At 49.1% G+C, this 18,703-nt stretch overlaps 1 protein-coding gene across 5 annotated transcripts in view; it reads right to left on the bottom strand.

Moving 5' to 3' along the window:
- Positions 1–2,041: 2,041 nt before the first annotated feature.
- Positions 2,042–18,703, bottom strand: part of slc4a11 (solute carrier family 4 member 11) — a 400,651-nt gene continuing 383,989 nt past the window's right edge. For all 5 annotated transcript variants that reach the window (XM_072497675.1, XM_072497673.1, XM_072497671.1 and 2 more), the window contains 3 exons: positions 8,496–8,691; positions 6,298–6,467; positions 2,042–3,528 (listed from right to left, as the gene is read on the bottom strand). In XM_072497675.1, coding sequence (XP_072353776.1) covers positions 3,465–3,528; positions 6,298–6,467; positions 8,496–8,691 — 430 coding nt within the window. In that variant the 3' untranslated portion in view covers positions 2,042–3,464. The remainder of the gene's footprint in view (positions 3,529–6,297; positions 6,468–8,495; positions 8,692–18,703) is intronic.

Raw genomic sequence — 18,703 nt, 5'->3', positions numbered from 1 at the left:
AGGCAATTTATCATGTCGACCAAGCCTGCACATCTTTGAACTGTGGGAGAACTGGACAGGGATAACTCGGCCCAAGGCTGAGATTGAACCCAGGTCCCTGGCACTGTGAGACATCAGTGCTAGCCACTGTGCCACCGTGCCGACTAGTTTTCACGCCATATCTTGAGCCTCTGTGTAAAATTAAAGTGGGTCGGGGGGGTTCCACTGTCACTCTGGCAGGGCAAGGCCAGCCCCACAGACATAGGGGCACCATCTTTAAAGGGTGCCCCGAACAGCACCGAAGTGGAACTCCCCCACCCCCAGACAATCATCTTTGCCCCCCCTCCCCAAAACTCCGCGAATGTATCACCAATGTACCCCCCCCCCCCCCATTCACTTCCCATTCCCCCTATACCTGCAAGTTCCCCCCTCACTACCCCCTCACCACACATAACAGGAACTTCCCCCCCCCCCTTCTAATTGGGCTCCCGCAAGTGTCCGCTATTTGGCAGAGGTTGGCACTGTTAGGTTAGCACCGTGCCAACCTGACAATGCTAACCAGTGCCAGGAGCAGTGCCTGTTCATGCCCCTCTCCCCCCAGAAGCTATACTTACCTTTGAGGTCCCGGAGGATCCCATCGACTGAATCCCGCCTTTCAAAATCTTTTGTAAACCTTGCCAACGCGATGTCACATCAGCGAAGTTTGAATATTCAGTGGGAGTGATCATAAGACATAGGAGCAGAATTAGGCCACTCGGCCCATCGAGGCTGCTCCGCCATTCAATCATGGCTGATATGTTTCTCATTCCCATTCTCCTGCCTTCTCCCCATAACCCCTGATCCCCATATTAATCAGGAACCTATCAATTGCTGTCTTAAAAACACTCAATGGCAGGGGGCGGGACAGGTAATGATATTAAAATTAATTCAAACTATTAAAATAAGGTTCTCATCCTCTGTGGCGTGAGACTCATCTCATCACCGGCGCGGGGAGTGGAAAATCAAAAAGCACGATCTCCCCAGAGAGGGTCCCGTTTCATGATTCTCTCCACTGATGTGTTATGTACTCTGGGATAACACAGGCTGCAACTGGATGCAGCTTAAACCAAAAGATACCCCAGGCTTTGAAGTTAGTTCAATCTGATTTATTGAACCAGTAGCACAGTTAGCACAGTTCTCTATGAGTTCGACTCTCTGCTAACCCAAGTGTGGTTATTCTGTCTGACTGAACCAGACTAGCTCTTAGCCACATGCTGGAGATGTGATACTGTACATACACCCTGACTCACTCTGTAGATGTTCATCAGTGGAAAGAGGCGGAGTGTGAGTGCCTCGTGCCTTTTCTAGTGAGATACCACCTCTGAGTGTCCTGCCTGCTCATTGGTCATGAACTGTTCTCTGTGTTCATTAGCTGCCTGTCTGTATATCATTAGCTGCATGGCTACATACCATGACATCCACATTTTCCACCTGTGTCGCCATTTTGACAGCGAGCGTGAGCTAAAAATCACCCCCATTGTATCTTCAAGTAGAAAGTTCCAGAATAAGTAGAAAGTTCCAATATAAAAATGGCTATTGTATTGCCAAGCCTCCACGAATGTTTAGTCTGACATACGACCACATGCGGCATAGAAGCACAGTGGTTAGCACTGTTGCTTCACAGCTCCACGGTCCCAGGTTCGATTCCCGCTTGGGTCACTGTCTGTGTGGAGTCTGCACGTTCTCCCCGTGTCTACGTGGGTTTCCTCCGGGTGCTCCAGCTTCCTCCCACAAGTCCCGAAAGACGTGCTGTTAGGTCATTTGGACATTCCGAATTCTCCCTCTGTGTACCCGAACAGGCTCCGGAATGTGGCGACTAGGGGCTGAGTGATGATGAAAGGGGGATCATGTTGCAGCTGAACTGGGGGTTATTCTACAGCTAACTCAAGCTGGAGCTGATCCAAGCATTTTTGATGCAGATGCCGAAGATGGAGAGGTTCTCCGTGTCCCATCACACCTTGCTAAATTAGCGGAATGTCAAACCCGTTCCCGCCAAATTGAAAAGAAAGACAGACGATAGGAGCACTTTGGAAAATAGCTCTGGAATTTTAGTTTTTCTGATCCACTGACAGCAATATTCACTCAAGTATCAGATGTGAAATACAAGTCAGAGATGTAACATCTGAAACAAGTGACCAATACCATTATTATACATTGCAGTATCACAGACAGGCTTTGAATCCTAATATTGATAGAGAAGCAAACCATTTACTTTACAATCCATTTATATTACAACTCTATCCAAATAGAGGGTGCACCATTAAACTTACAAGCAGACGGTATGAATGGAGGTTGTGACGGGAGAACCGTTGACATCGCCTAGTTCGGCGTGCTCCATCAGGAGGAGGATGGGGGCCGAAGGGCATTGAAGGGGACGGGTGGGGAAATTCAAGAGGAGGAAGGGTTGATCCTAGTCGGACTGTAAGGTGAAAGCAAAATTCTAGCTCGACCCACCCCACCCCACCCCCCATTCCACTACAACCAGCTGAGTCATCAGTTCATGGCCAACTTTCAGCAAAACATACAAGGCCTCAATTTATGACTGTCCTGCAATTTAAATAAAAGTCATTCCCTGACCAGACTCACAGTACTGAAAATATTAAAATGATTATCAAGATGGAATACATATACAGACACATATAATATATACATACATATTATATTTATATATATATATATATATATATAAATATCCCTTTAAATCTTTTGTATCAGATTATATATGATAGGGAACTGGGTGGAGATACACTATCATAATGTGCATAGCAATAATCCTCAATTCCATTAATGTGGGGGGGTCTACATATTGTATACTTTGTTTCAGAAAACTACCCCATCCAGTTGTCCTAAGGTTACAAAACCTTACTTAGGCGTGATTCTCCAGTCCGCCGGCCGCGTGTTTCTTAGCAGCGCGCTGTTCGCTAGTGGAGGGATTCTATACTCCCGCTGCTTGTCAATGGGATTTCCCATTGCAGCCACCCCACCCCACCGGGAACCCCACTGGCAGGGGTGCGCAGCCGGCGGAAAAAGTGAATTGCAACGATCTGAGAATTCTGGCCATTGTCTCCGCCATTCCTGGAATGGACAAGATCTGGGGCAGTTTTTATAAGGAAGGGATTGGGTTGGCTGGGTGGGCTGCAGGAACACGAACCAAAGGACAACATATTTTTAGGATTTGTCTCCCCCCTACCACATACACATTCTCCATTGTACAACCTTTTCCAAAGAGACATTTTAAGTTTGGTGCAAATAAAATTCGAAAGGAAGACCAGGCATTGTTCCTTTGCTTGTAGTAAATTGATAAGATTGCACTTCCTGGAGCTCGGTTTTCATCCAGTGACAGCTGCTTCTGTTGGTTCTTAAGTAGCGATGCACGAAAACCCTTTTCCGGACACACCCCATGATCCAGAACACATGAGGTACACCCGCCCTGACCTAGGTGTCTTTTAGTGTTCCGCATCCATCGCATCCAAATACTTGGCTTCAATTATCCTCGGAATGATGTGGTATCTGTCAACAAGGCAAGTGGACAAGAATGAAGGCCAGAAGAGCACAAAACGTAGCATCATTCACATAACCTTTCATCAATGTCCCCCAAGTGTCCTGCATCAATCTGCACTTGCAACGATTCTGCTCCAGAAATCAAAGAGACTCAAGTGTTGCCTTCCAATTCTTCACTACCCTATTACTTTGAACACTCGCCAATTGGAGGCCAGAAGCATCTCCAAGACGAGAGGAGAAAGGAACACTCTCAACCCAATTGCAGCTGGGACCTTTTGCTTAATGGAAGCCAGAATAACCCTCGCCACCTGTTGAAAATATTTTAAAATGACATCTCACCTTTGCCAATGTCCCGCTGCTAACTAGGACGCCCTCCAGTGGCCAGCAGAAGAGTAATGCTGCTGAGAGCCACTGAAGAATTGAAGGTGCAGCAGAAACTCCCCGTCTCTTCCCTCCTCCATCCCAGAGGTCTGTGCTGCTCCAATCCCAGCCTCTTGGCCATTCTGGGTTTCCTCCAGCCCTTGGCTGTGTCCCCAGTTGCCAAGGCTCCAAAGCTCTGGAATTAAGAAAACCAGACCTCTGGGTCACCTGTCCTAATGTTTTTTAATGTGGCTTGGGCTGGAAGGTCCATTGATCCTCAGTGGGACCTGAAGATCCTGGCAGCAAGCAGGGCCGGAAAACCCCTAATAACCCTTCCTATGGAGCACCTTGGGTGGGATCTAGTGGGGACATTTTCTTTGCGAGCAGACACAAGCAGAATGGCCTGAATGGCTCCTTCTGCATTCCAAAAATTGCACAAACTATTCCTGGAAGGATGAGACAAGCCATTCATGTCAGCTATCACACACCAATCAGGCAACACTGTATCAGAGACTGGAAGTTCAGCAGTGTGTGTTCAATGGACCATGTCATTTACCATGGTAGACGGTAAGTGTATTCAGTGGTCTTCAGTGTATAATAAAAATAAATGTTTTGTTCCATATCATCACTGAAAGCTGTACCACCATTCTAAGTTATAAAGTACTGCACGCTACAACAATGTAGTTGAACACTCTTCAAAAGGTATCTAGATCCCCAGCTCGCGACCTGCAATTACTCTTTTCAGGATGGCAGCCGGTGACTAGTGGTGTTCCGCAGGGGTCAGTGTTGGGACCACAAATATTCACAATATGGATTAATGATCTGGAAGAAGGAACTGGGGCACTGTTGCTAAGTTTGCAGGTGACACAAAGATATGTAGAGGGGTTACGTGGAGAAGGCAGGAGAATGGGGATAAGAAATATATCACCCATGACTGAACGGCAGAGCAGACTAGATGGGTCGAATGGCCTAATTTTGTTCCTCTGTCTTATGGACCGGTAGTATTGAGGAAGCAGGGAGGCTGCAGAAGGACCTGGGCAGGCGAGAAGAGTGGGCAAAGAAGTGACAAATAGGATACAATGTGTAAAAGTGTGAGGTTATGCACATTGGTAGGAAGAATAGAGGCATAGACTATTTTCTAAATGGGGGAAGGCTTCGTAAATCAGAAGCCTTTCCCCATCAAAGGTCTGCGTGGGTTTCCTCTGGGTGCTCCGGTTTCTTCCCACAAGTCCAGAAAGACGTGCTGTTAGGTGAATTGGACATTCTGAATTCTCCCTCTGTGTACCCAAACAGGCGCCGGAGTGTGGGCGACTAGGGGCTTTTCACAGTAACTTCATTGCAGTGTTAATGTAAGCCTACTTGTGACAATAAAGATTATTATCTCATTAAACTTACAGAACACAGAGAGGCCTGGTAGAAGATACTAGAACCAGAGGTCACAGCATCAGACTGTGATCTTTAAAACAGAGATGAGGAGGAATTTCTTCAGCCAGAGGGTGGTGAAGCTGTGGAACTCTTTGCCGCAGAAGGCTGTGGAGGACAAATCTCTGAGTGTCTTTAAGACAGAGATAGATAGGTTCTTGATTAATAAGGGGATTAGGGGTTATGGGGAGAAGGCAGGAGATTGGGGATGAGAAACATATCAGTCATGATTGAATGGCGGAGCGGACTCGATGGGCCGAGTGGCCTAATTCTGCTCCTGTGTCTTATGGTCTTATGGGTATCCATGTTTCCACAAATAAACCATCTGAATCACACAATTACATACCAGGTTCTGATCACCCATAGCCCCATGTACTTGCTGACACCAACAATGGGTCCCGGTTACACCAGGCGTGCATTTTGAAATTCTCATCCTGGTTTTCAAATCCCACCTCCTCAACTTTGCCTTCTCCTCAATTCGAATCTCTTTCAGCTTCCAGGATCATGGCGCTCCTCCAATTCTGGCCTCTTGAGCATCCCAGACTTTTATCACTCCACCACGCCTCTGCCCTACACTTGGGAATTCCTTTTCTAAATCCCCAAATCCTATTTTCCCCCTCCCCTTAAAACCTACCTCTTTGGCAAATATTTGGTCATCTGATTTTATATCTCCTTGCCTGTCAAATGTTGTTTGATGACACTCCTGTGAAGCGTCTTGGAATGTATTGTTACATTAAAAACAGTGTATAAAGGAAGTCATTGTCTATTATATATAAACCACCGGAACCCCTCAATTAGACCACAGCTCATATCTTACTCCCAAACATCCACGATCCTACATTCAAACCATCCAAACCCCTTCATTCGACTGAAGCCTGCTTCACACTCACGGACGTTCATTTATCTCAAAACTCTTTCAAACATGCACATTGCAAATTGCCCAAAGTTCCAGATATGAAATAAATTCTAGAAGGACCAATGGAGATATTGACCAACCTGATTGGGACCATGGCGAGCATGATGGGAGGAAAGACCATCTTCAAGTATGGCATTGGGGCCATTCCAAATCCGCAGAGTATGGCGATCTCAATGACCTGGAGACCAGTGAAGTAATGGATCTTCCTCTGTGGGACTCTCCTGATATAATGAGTAGGGGGGTAGGACGTCTACACCAGATCAAAAAAGAAAGACAATGATTACCACGCCAGCAGTTTCCACTGAGAATTGGATGAGCGGAGGCTGGGGGAGGGGGGAAAGAGAAGGATTGGTTTTGAAAATTTGTTTAAAAATCATAGGATCATAGAATAGAATCCCTATGTCAATTTCAAAGATCTGTCAAGTGAAGGTAAAAGTCTTCCCTCAGAGGGACGGGGCACCGGCTCAGAGAGGGGCAGGTCCTAAACACACTGGCAGGACTGGTTCTTTAGAGATTGGGGTGCCCTGATTTCAGAGTAAGATGACAGGGACCCCGCCCTCCACCCCAAGGATATTGTTAAAAATCTTTGAAGTGCTTTTTCCTTATCAAATTTTATTCCCCTTTAACTTGTTCAAGCGTCTGGGCTTTCTGGGAAGCCTATAAGCTTTGAACTGCATTGTTTACATTCAATTCCACAGTATAACCTATTGCAAGCCTCTTGATTGACGGGTCCAGTCTATTTCAAATAGGGGTTAGCTTTATTTGTTTTACAGCTCTTCACGGTCCATTATCTTGAAGGTTGTTTTCAGCCATTGACGAAGCAGGCATAATAATAAATTAAAGTCAAAGAGTTCCTCAATGAATACCTTTGCGCAGCCTCCATTTAATTTTCAGGGCAGATGTTATGACCTTCTCAGGGAGGGTCAGAGGCCTGTGGAGTCCCCCGGGTGGTCAGAGGCATGGATGGACAGTGCCATGACAGTTCCACTTGATGCCCTGGCACTGCCAGGTTGCAACTATCAGTGCTAAGTTGGCACTGACAAGGGGCAGGGCCGGAAGGGTGGCCTGAAGAGGGCAGGGTCATTGGTGACTCCCATAGCAGAATGTCTCTCTCGTGTGGAGTGGAATTATGCCTCAGACTAGAGGGGATACGGGGAGGGGGGTTGCAATGGTGCTTCTGATTTGGGTGGGGGGTCATACCACCCTCATGCTTGTGTGGTGTGGTGGAGGGTGTCCCCATTATTTAGTGGTTGCCGGGGGTGGGGGGGAAAGAGTTTGCCCCTTTGCGAAGGATTGGATGTGCCCCCTTGGCTCTGTGGAGGGGTCACAATATCCTTGGGGAGGAGGGGTGGAGGGTGGGGTCCCTGTCACCTTACTCTGAAATCAGGGCACACCAATCTCTAAAGAACCAGTCCTGCCAGTGTGTTTAGGGCCCGCCCCTCTCTGAGCCGGTGCCCCGTCCCTCTGAGCTGCTGCAAAACTGGTAAGAGTGGGTGGATTGTGATCGGGATTGCATCCACCCACCTGACGGAAATTGTACCACACTTCCAGCCAAAGTGGACACTTCGTCATTTTGGGGGAGAATCTCACCCGGTGTAAAATTCTATCATATGCTCACTCATCCCCAAAAGTTCTTTTACAACCATGGTTAATTATCCCTTTAGCATTACATTAAAAGAGCGAAAATAGCCTGTTCTGTAATCGGTTCCTCTCCATCCTGCTCTAGAAAACCATGCCAAACACACTCCACAAACCCATCCTCCACAGCATTAATGCTCATTAGATTTACCCAGTGTTGCAGATTGAAGTCACCCATGATTACTGTATTACCCATGTTACATGTTTCTCTAACGTTCTGATTAATAGCGTGCCCCACAGTACCACTGCTGTTTGGTGGCTTATAAACAAATCCTACCAATATTTGCTGCCCTTTGCTGTTTCTTAGCTGGGATTATTGGCAGTGTTTAGAAAGCGCAACTAACTGATATCCAATTCCCCTCCGCTTCCTCCATCTAACTCAATGTCTGCTTTCAAATGTCTGTGCATCGTCAAGAATGCAGGATGCCATGGCTGCAATACCACTCCCCCCACCACGTCCCCCAATTTTCAAAGCTATCACTTAAACTAAAACTAGCAATTAGCTTAGCACCTTCAACTTGGAACAAAACATGCCGACATTGTTGCAGATATCAAATGGTAAAAGTTGAACAGGTCAGAGAAAGCCCCTTCCAGTTTAAGTGCCAAGTGTGTTGTTGTGCAGAGGCTTTTCCATGTTTACCTGCTCTTTGAATAGGAGAGCCAACCTCTCAAAGAACTGACACCCGTCGATGGAGGTCACAGACACGTAGAGGAACAGTCCATACAGGACCGGCTTGGGAATCCACTGTAGGGGTATGGGTAACATGAGAAGCGAAATCCCCACCAATATGTGCGCCACAAGTGCTGAGACACGGGTCTCCCTTACTCTGACAATCCTGAAGGAGAAAAAACAAAAATATATGAGGCTCCAGTCCGGAAACAGGCCATGGTGAAAATTCAAATAAAAACAAATTAGGGGGCTTTCCTGTAATTTAATCATCTGCTTGGCAGGCCCAACTGGATAGATGTTCATTCCCTTTCCGGAATGTTCTAGCACTGTGAATCATTTACCTGAGAAAAGTGGTTAAAGGCAGTGCCGTTTGCTATGAGAGTGTTTTTAAACCCATCAGTGACTCTATTCAGCGACTCTTTGCAATAGAAGACTCAGGAAGGACTTGAAAGATTTTTTTGAAAAAACAGAATCATACAGCACAGGAGGTGGCTCCCACCATGTCTGTGCCAGTTCGGAAGATCTTTCCAATTAGTCCAACTCCCCTGTTGCTTCATTATCGCTCTGAACATTTTTCTTTTAAGTACCCAATTCCTTTTTGAAAGTTATTTAATCTGCTTTCGCTTCCATTCAGGCAGTCCATTCAAACTCATAAACAACCAGCGGTGTTGAAAATGTCTCGTTTCTTCTTCTGCAGGCAACCATTTTAAGGTCACAGCACAAGAGGCAGCGATTTGGTCCATTGGGTCTGCTCTCTGAAGGAGTTTCTCAATTATCCCCATTCCCTCGCTGTCGTACATGATCGCGTTGCTTCGCTCAAACATGGAAAAGTGCTTTGAGTAGAATGAACCAGATGTGAAACGCAGTGAATACTCCCCAAGTTGTATCCAGCGTCTATAAGACACAAGTCAGGAGTGTGCTGGAATACTCTCCCACTTGCCTGGATGAGTGCAGCTCCAACAACCCTCAAGAAGCTCGAAACCATTCACGACCAAACTGCCCGCTTGATCAGCACCCCATCCATCACCTTAAACATTCACACCTTCACACCACCTGTCGCACACTCTGTACCATCTACAGACAGCAAAGCAGCAACTTGCCAGTTGACAGCACCTTCCAAACGTGTGACCCTCCTTGAAGAACAAGGACAGCACCACCTGCAAGTTCCCTTCCAAGTCACACACCATCCTGACTTGGAACCATATCACCGTTCCCTCAACCGTCAAAAGTTTGGAACACTCTGTCAAGCGGCACTGTGAGGGTACTTATATACCGTGGGCAGCACGGTAGCATTGTGGATAGCACAATTGCTTCACAGCTCCAGGGTCCCAGGTTCGATTCCCGGCTTGGGTCACTGTCTGTGCGGAGTCTGCACATCCTCCCCGTGTGTGCGTGGGTTTCCTCCGGGTGCTCCAGTTTCCTCCCACAGTCCAAACATGTGCAGGTTAGGTGGATTGGCCATGCTAAATTGCCCTTAGTGTCCAAAATTGCCTTTAGTGTTGGGTGGGGTTACTGGGTTATGAGGATAGGGTGGAGGTGTGGACCTTGGGTAGGGTGCTCTTTCCAAGAGCCGGTGCAGACTCGATGGGCCGAATGGCCTCCTTCGGCACTGTAAATTCTATGATGATAATCGCACCAGCTCCAGTGATTCTAAACCATCTTCTCAAAGGCAATTAGGGACGGGTGATAAATGCGAACTTTGCCAGCATGGCCCACCTGCAGTAAAATAATTTATAAAATGTGAAAGCTGGCTTCTAGACGGCATGAACACAGGTTCCCTCATTCCCAGCATGGCCCACCTGCAGTAAAATAATTTATAAAATGTGAAAGCTGGCTTCTAGACGGCATGAACACAGGTTTCCTCATTCCCAGCTTGGAGAAAGAGAAGGTCGGGAAGATCCTGAATGGTCTTGTCAAGGAGGATGTGGAGAGGATGTTTCCTCTTGTGGGCGAGTCCAGAACCAGGGGGCATGGTTTTAAAATTTGGGGGTCACCCTATTCGGACAGGGATAAGGAGAACCTTTTTTCTCTCGGAGAGTTGTGTGGCTTTGGAACTCTCCGTCTCAGAAGCCGGTGGAGGAGAGGGTCACTGAATATTTTTAAGGTAGAGGTAGATTGATTGTTGGGCTGGAGAATCAAAGGTTAGCAGTGGGGAGATGGGAATGTGGAACTCAAAACACAAACAGATCAACCATGATCTCATGGAATGATGGAGCAGGCCCCAGGGGCCGAATGGTCGACTTCTGCTACTAATTTGTATGTTCGTACACAAAGACAAATTTGCTCATGTCACAATCCAGGGAGACACACCTCAAGAAACCCCAGGAGATTCACACCCTCAGCTCCCATTTTAGGTTTCTAATGTAACTCTGAGTGAAACCAGCCTGAGCATCCCTGTGAAACCTTGGGAAGAATTCCCCGTTTGCGAGTCTATGGGCACGATTTACCCGGAAGATGGCTGAATATCGTTTTGGGCGGGCTTCGATGGGCGACTTTCGTCGACTGTAATGGCGCGATCGAGATCGGCATTCGCCAAGTCCCCACGTGAAACTCACCATGCCGGCGTCCCCGCGCTTCTGATTCGCCCAACTCGCGGGTCAGCTGCTCGCAGCTAACAAAGGGGCCACATCGCTTAAATGGTCCCTCAGCCCTCACTCCCAGGTAAGCCAGGAAGATGGCAGCGCAGAGGCCTGCTCCTCCATTTGGAGATGCCAACCTGACCAGGCTTCTGGACGCCGTGGCGGAGACTCCCGAGGTGGCCGCACCACCCGAGAGGCAGTGGCATCAGCAGAGTGCAGTCAACATGACCAGGAGGACTGCCTTCCAATGTAGGAAGAAGATGAACGACATCCTGCAAGCTGCAAAGGTAAGTTACCACCTCTCTCCTGCTGGCATCTGTCCCGCCTCAACCCTTCAAATCTGGTCCCGCCAGCCCCTTCAATTCCCAAACCCCTCCACTCCCCCTCCTCCCAATCCACCGGCTGACACCTCACATCCTCCTGACATCCGGCCTCCAAACATCTTCCGCAGAACTCCCGGCACCCAGCAGTACAACCCCTCACTCTCTAGACGCAGTGCCCACACATGCCACCAATATACCCCCTGAGCCATCAAGTGTGAGGCTCACAATGTCCTCTCTTTGCCCCCACAGGAGAAGATAGCCCATAATAAGAGAGCAGACGGGGGGTGTGGGAAGGGGGAGGTGGGCATACCAGAGACCCGAGTGCTCACCCCAATGAGGAAAGGACCCTGAAAACCGTGCGGTTGCTGGAGGAGAGAGCGTCTGCGCCAGAGAAGGGAGGAGCCACTGCCCCTTCATCCAGATGTCTCAAGGGAGTTGTTGATATCTCAGACAATTATCCTTCCCTTTCGCTGACCACACGTCCATTGTCTCGCAGGATCGCCATCTGATGAGACTGGCAGATCCAGAGTCGCTGCCTCCCCCGCGTGATCTTGATTTTGGACAATGCTCGCACAACATCGAGGGCCGAAGGGCCTGTTCTATGTTCTATGTTGCCAAGGGACCAGCTTGGAGGAGAGCTCAGCTGAGACCACCATCGAGGTATCACAACTATCACCCGCACTTTCCACCAGCGTGGCTAACATTAATGGACAGGCTTCTGGGGCACAATCTGGTGAGCATCACACAGATGCTGATGCACATCAGGTGGGGGCAGGAACATCCAAGGGAGACAGCAGTTGGAGGTCTGCTGGATCCCAGGACCCAGCTGACACCCAGTCTGATGTCGAGCCTTCCGGCACCAGACCCTCCAGAGGACGACCACCAAGGGTATCAAAGGCTGCCTCCACCCCTGATGTGCATCTGAGGACACACCTCGCACTAGACCACAGGGGATCAATCAGTTTTAGGAGCACCGAGTGTGCACTGATGAGGTCAGTAGCTACGGGGAATAGATAATTGTCACAAAAGAAACACACTGGTGAGCGCAAAGGAAAGCCGCAGTGACAGCCATCCTGGACTGCAACCCCATCACTCACTGGACATAGACCTTCTCCCTCCACACCCCCAGAGTGGTCCAAAATAAATAGCCCCTGATGCAGACTCCGTCATGAGGATGGGTGTTAGTGCGCTGTCAGCAGAAATGAGTCGGATCAGCTCCTGAGGAGCACCAGAGCTTTCCTCACAGAGTGGCCATCACCTTCCATCCTTGAATAGTGATCCGCTGACAGTGCTAACGCAGGCCCATCACCCTGGTGTGAGTTAACATGGATCCTTGGAGATGGGGGGTGGGTGGGAAAGGGAAACAGGGGGAGGGATGATGACCTGACGCGCACACAGCTTTTTCTCATGTGAAGCTAGAGACGCTCAGGGCCTCCCTGGTCCTGTGGCATGTGGGGACCACGCCGCAGCCTGTCCTCCATCCTCTGGCTCCTCCTTGGGCTCGTCCTCCAGCCCCTCCTGATCTATCTCCTCCTCAGATGAGGCTGCATGTTCCTCATCCTCAGGCTGTAGCCACCTAGGTTGGCCAATTCCCGACGTAAAATGGAGAACAGCAAAGGCTGAAGGGAAATTCAGCCAACATAGGCAGAAACTAGCAGGTGTAAGTTTACTGTGTATTAGACTCTGCAAAAACCCAGACAGTATCGATACAAGCAGCCATTTGCATAGTAATGTAGCAGCCATCTACATAGTAATGAGCGATCCCCAGGAACAATCGAAATATTTAAGGTAAACAAGGCTGAGCCAGACTCCTCGGCGCCAGCAGGAGCCAACACAAGAGGTTAATGGACACTTAAAGACCGCCCAACGATCAGGGAACTGCTCCAGCATTGGAGAAATCGAACCAAGCGATTGGAACGAAGTCCAATCACTTGAAACCAGGTACGGGGTCCGCCCCGAAGGGCGGGAGGCCCCTGGGGACTATAAAGTAAAGCCCCCAAGTTCAAATCGTCCTTCTTGACAGGGTCACTCAGCAACGTGAACCAACCCTTGACATTGACCTGTCCAGCTGCCTCCAAAGAACGCAAGTCTCAAGTCAACGCTCGCTACGAGATAGGCGCTCCTAGCTACCAGTCCATACCAGCTTTGAATCCCGCAGACTCAGAACCCGAACGAAAGGCCTTTTGTTCCCCTGACCCGGTGGGCCAGTCTGAAGCCAAGTATAGGCCTGTTAGTGATAAAAATAGCTTAGAAAGTAGAGTTTATGCATGAGTAGCGATTTACTGTGTTTAATAAATGTGCTTGGATTTGAATCTTACTAATTGGTGTATTGAGTTATTGATCATTACTTGAACTTGAACCTCGTAGCGGTATCATAAAGATACCTAGCGACTCTAGAGCAAAGGTTATAAAACAGAGCCAATTGAACCAACCAAAAGTTAGCAACATATGACTGACGACATCCTGACGGGACCCGATCTAGAAGTGGCTTAACCACTCCGGGAGAACCCAAAATTTGAATTAGAAATCCAATTGGGAACAGAAAAACCACAAGTGTTCAAGCAGTTCTGATCAATCCTCATAATTCGGAGGTGTGTAAATGCATGCCTAACTAACAGGGCGATAAGGTAAACTGATTGATTTTTTTGTTGCGACAAAACTGTCGGGAGTTTGTATTCTGGAAAATAGCGAAAGCCGTACCCGTAATTACAGCACCGCCTTAATACCCCTTGTTCCAAATTTTAAAAGAAGCATTCGGATAGGAAAGATGGCAATGCAGGCAATACAACGCCTCATGAACCCCGAAGAATTTGTGGTCGCAGCGACCAGCGGTAGAGTAGGACAGTGTCCCGTTTGGGAAGAGGAAATCAGAAAGTACCTCAAAGGGAAAGGATGGCCCCTTTGGAGTGAATTCTGTAACAATGAGGAAACAGGACCCGAGAGTATAAGACATACTTGGTGGGAGAACCTGAGCGAGATCCACAAGAAGAGCTTAGGAAAAGCTCGCAAGCCGATGGCAATCGTGTCCTGTTTGGCACAATTGCGAGGCACAGAGGAGGTCGTTAGGACGCTCCGAAAAGAGACAGAAGGCATACATCGAATGAGCAAGGTCGATGTCAGCGAGGTAGAGAAAGAGAACATAGAGTTAAGGAGGAAGTTGGCAGCAAAAGACGGAGAGGTGGATGATGCCAAGTGGGCACACCAGTCTTGTATGGTGCACCTAAGCAGCTTCCAATCCCAGTACGAAAAGGCCTATCCGGACACGCAACGTGCAGTCCTGGTACGAGAAGAAACCTAGAAGCAGGTAGAAGCATTGCAGAGACAGTGTAGTGACATGAAGGCAGCGTTAAGAGCACTCCATGCTGCCACCACGGAGCAAAGACAAAGCTCATTAGACCACGCAAAGTGCCGGAAGCAGATTGCAGAACTGCAATCGCTGCAATCACTGCTTTCAGTCCAAAAAGGATTCCAGGAAACCTTTGGATCACAGCTGGATGAGGAAGACGGCCCTGATTGGGAAGAACTGAGTGAGACAGCGCAGAGATATGTTCAGGGAACGTGTGCGCAGGGAAAGCCCCAGAAGAGAAAAGCGCCCCAACCCCCCACAGAACAGACAGTTCAGGCTCCAATGAACCCAGTCACCACTCACCGCACAGCCACATCGGACGACACGGAATTTCTGTACACCACCCCCTTAACAGTGACCCAATTACGGGACGCATGCGATAAAATCAAACCGTTCCTCCCCACCTCAGACCCCCACCACTTCTTTGCCAGAGTAAAATAGCAGGCTACCATGTACGGCCTGGACGAGCGTGAGCACATAAAGCTCACAGTTTTGAGTGTAGACCCTTCGGTCGTAGCAGCCCTTCCCGACCCACAGAATGTAGGAGGAGGCACCCTTGCAGAAATGTATACCGCGATCCTAGACGCGATCGGGTATAACAGGGGTGACCCCGTAGATGGCCTCAATAAATGAAGACAAAAGAAAACCGAGCACCCCACAGCGTTTGCTGGACGCCTGTGGATCCATTTCGCAGCAGTTTTCGGAGCTTAGACCGCGCCCATTTGTCCCCAGACAACATGGCCAAATGGACCTGCACCCTTATCTCCCATGCCACAGAAACAGGAAATAAAGCTTATGCCAATTATGATTCCTCAGAGGAGGCTCACAATGAGAGATGGGTTGTAAAAAGATTGTCCCGCACCTGGGAGCAATCTGTTCAAAACAAACACACGAATAAAAATCCCGAAGAACAGCAGGCAGAAGCAGACATACACGCAGTTAAGGCACACCAGAACCCCATCCAAGCATGGGTAAATGAAGCCAAGAACAGCCCCCCACAAAAGTCACAGGAGTGTTACAACTGTGGACAGATGGGACACTTTGCAAGAGAATGCAATGCCCCACAAAAGCAACAGGGAGCCCAGCAGACGGGCACTCTAAATAAGAACAGGACACAGCCAATACATAGCGTGAGCACCCGTTCAGATCAGACGGACCTGACCGGAACGGACTGACGGTGTTCAGGCTCCCCCAGTTTGTTCTGCGACACCCTTTGGGATAGGTCTGGCCGACCGGTAGTTGCAGCAAAAATACGGGGACAGCCCATCGAGTTTCTCTGGGACACAGGAGGGTCCCGCACCACAATAAATTCCTCCACCATGTTCCAAAAGGACTCGTGGCCCACTACAGCCACCATCACCCTTAGCGGCTTTACAGGCCACTCACAGCAGGGACACATCACCGCCCCTGTACCCATTCAAATCGGCAACATCACCACCAAGCACCCCATAGTTTTAGTCGATCTACCCCACACAGCAGAACACATTTTGGGCATAGATTTTATGAATTCCCACAACCTATCCTTTGATCCAGTCAATCAATGTGTCTGGAGAATGGCAAAATCCGCAAGAGCCCCCGCAACGCTCACCATAGGAGAATATGCAAACAAGATTAGCGCAGTAGGCAAAATTTGGTTTGACCCGACTACGATTAGCACGGACAAGCAGGTTCGGGCAGTTTTACAAGAGAACAGGACAGCATTCGCGACCCACAAACATGACTGTGGCCGGATGATTGGTTCAGTACAAATAACAGTACCTGACCCTAGACCCCAAAAGCAATACGGATTTCCCCAAGAGGCAGAGGGAGAAATCGCAAAAGTTATCGACAGCTTATTAGAGCAGGGCGTACTCAGATCAGTAGCCTCCACTAATAATGCCCCGATTTGACCAGTGAGAAAGCCCGATGGATCATGGCGACTGACCATTGATTACCGGGAACTCAACAAAATCACCCCCGCAGCAGCCCCCAGCGTAGTCACAAGTCCCGAGACCATGCTCAAACAGGGACTCAACTCACAATTCTTTACGTTTTTGGACGTCAGTAATGGATTCTGGTCCATTCCATTGGCAAAAGTGTGCCAAAACAAATTTGTCTTCACCTTTAAAAATCAGCAGTACACATGGACATGCCTTCCACAAGGATTCCACAACTCCCCCTCCTGAATGTCTGGTCCAGTATGTAGACGACCTACTACTGCAGACAGACACCAAGGAAGAGCACATCGAGCTTCTGTCCGAACTCCTGGAACTCCTACAGAAAATTGGATGTAAAGTTAACCCCAAAAAGGCCCAGATTTTGGAAAACAAGGTGGTATATTTGGGTACAATTATCACGCACGGTAAATGCGAGATCGAGCATAAAAGGATTGACTCGATTGCCAAATTGCCCCTTCCCCAAAACGTTTCAGCCCTCCGGTCGTTGTTAGGACTAGTTGGCTGCTGCCGAAACCACCTTGACGGTTTCGCCAGCAAGGCACCACCCCTCTCACACCTCCTAAAGAAAGGATACCTGGCGACTCTAGAGCAAAGGTTATAAAACAGAGCCAATTGAACCAACCAAAAGTTAGCAACAAGACGAGGCCTCCTCTCCAGCATGTCGCCCTGCAGTTGTGTCAGGTTGTTGAGTGCACAGCAGACCACCACAAAGCGGGAGGCCTTCTGGGGGCTGTGCACCACCAGAGCGGTCCAGGCATCGGAATCACAGTTTTAGCAGCCTGATGCATCGCTCAATGATAGAACGGGTGGCAGCCTGGGCCTCATTGTATCGGGCCTCCACCTCGGTCTCAGGCCTCCGCACTGGCGGCATCAGCCATTACCTCAGCAGGTATCCCTCATTCTCCACGAGCCAACCTGTCATCCTGGGGTGGACCTCAAAGACGCCAGGGATCTCAGAGTTCCCCAGGGTATCGTGGTCATGCACGCTCTCAGGGTAGTGGGCCACAGAGAGCATGATCCTGAGCGGGTGGTTGTACACAATCTGTACATTCAGGGAGTGGAAGTCCTTCCTGTTGATATAGGGCACTCCTTGATGCCACAGTGCCTGCAGGGCGACATGCGTGCCATCAATGGCCCCTTGGATCTGAGGCATGTCCACAAGGATGTAGCACAGGTGCCGCACTGTCTTCCTGTTGAGATGCAGTTTTCTGCAGCACATGGTGTACTTCATCTCATTGTAGGACCATCGACTCCTGTACGCCCTTGCTCGTCGCTGGCCTCCCCTTCTCGCCCCCATTCTCAGCGTGATGGGCAGCCGGGTCTTGAGGGTTTGCGGCAGCCCCCTGCACATGTGATGCAGGCTCCAGCCTGTGTTGGCACTGATACCTTCAGCAATAGCTGCCCATCTCGGCTGTGACAATCAGAACAACGGCAACCTCCGCGGGATCAACTCCAACATTCATCTTTGTATCTGGAAGGATTTTGAGATGGAGAGAGACTGACAATCAGTCAGGTCTTCCATCCTGGGACCCTCAAATCCCCCAAGCCTCCTCGGGCCTGACCATGACTGTCGGGCCTTTTCTTAGGATACTGTACTGTGAGCCAGTTGTGCTGGCAAGCTTGCTCTGCACACTCACCCCTGGTGAGGTCAGGAAGCCCTAGACCCCAGAATCAGCCAGCAACATTAGCGGGGCCGTGCTCAGAGCCCCTCCGCTCATCCAGATAGTTACCATTTGGCCACGAGAGTGTCCTCGCTGCTGAAGCCCTGCTCTTTATAGTGTTTTGAATGTTGGCAGCTGGAGTTCAGGCACGGCGTTCAAGCATCAAAAGTTGCAGGACATCCTGTCCACAAATCATCCTCTCGGACAGGCCACCTGTGCTTTCAAGGAGGCACTTGACAGTTGAGGTCTGTGAATGCTATCACAAAGAACAAGGCTAACCCCTCCTTTGAGGTAGCCTTCAGCTGTCAAGCGAGAGGCTGGACATAGTCAAT

The sequence above is a fragment of the Scyliorhinus torazame genome, chromosome 3, assembly GCF_047496885.1.
Source record: "Scyliorhinus torazame isolate Kashiwa2021f chromosome 3, sScyTor2.1, whole genome shotgun sequence".
In the NCBI taxonomy this organism is placed as follows: Eukaryota; Metazoa; Chordata; class Chondrichthyes; order Carcharhiniformes; family Scyliorhinidae; genus Scyliorhinus; species Scyliorhinus torazame.
Note: the sequence above shows the minus strand (reverse complement) of the source record. Positions and strands in the feature narration are given on the sequence as shown.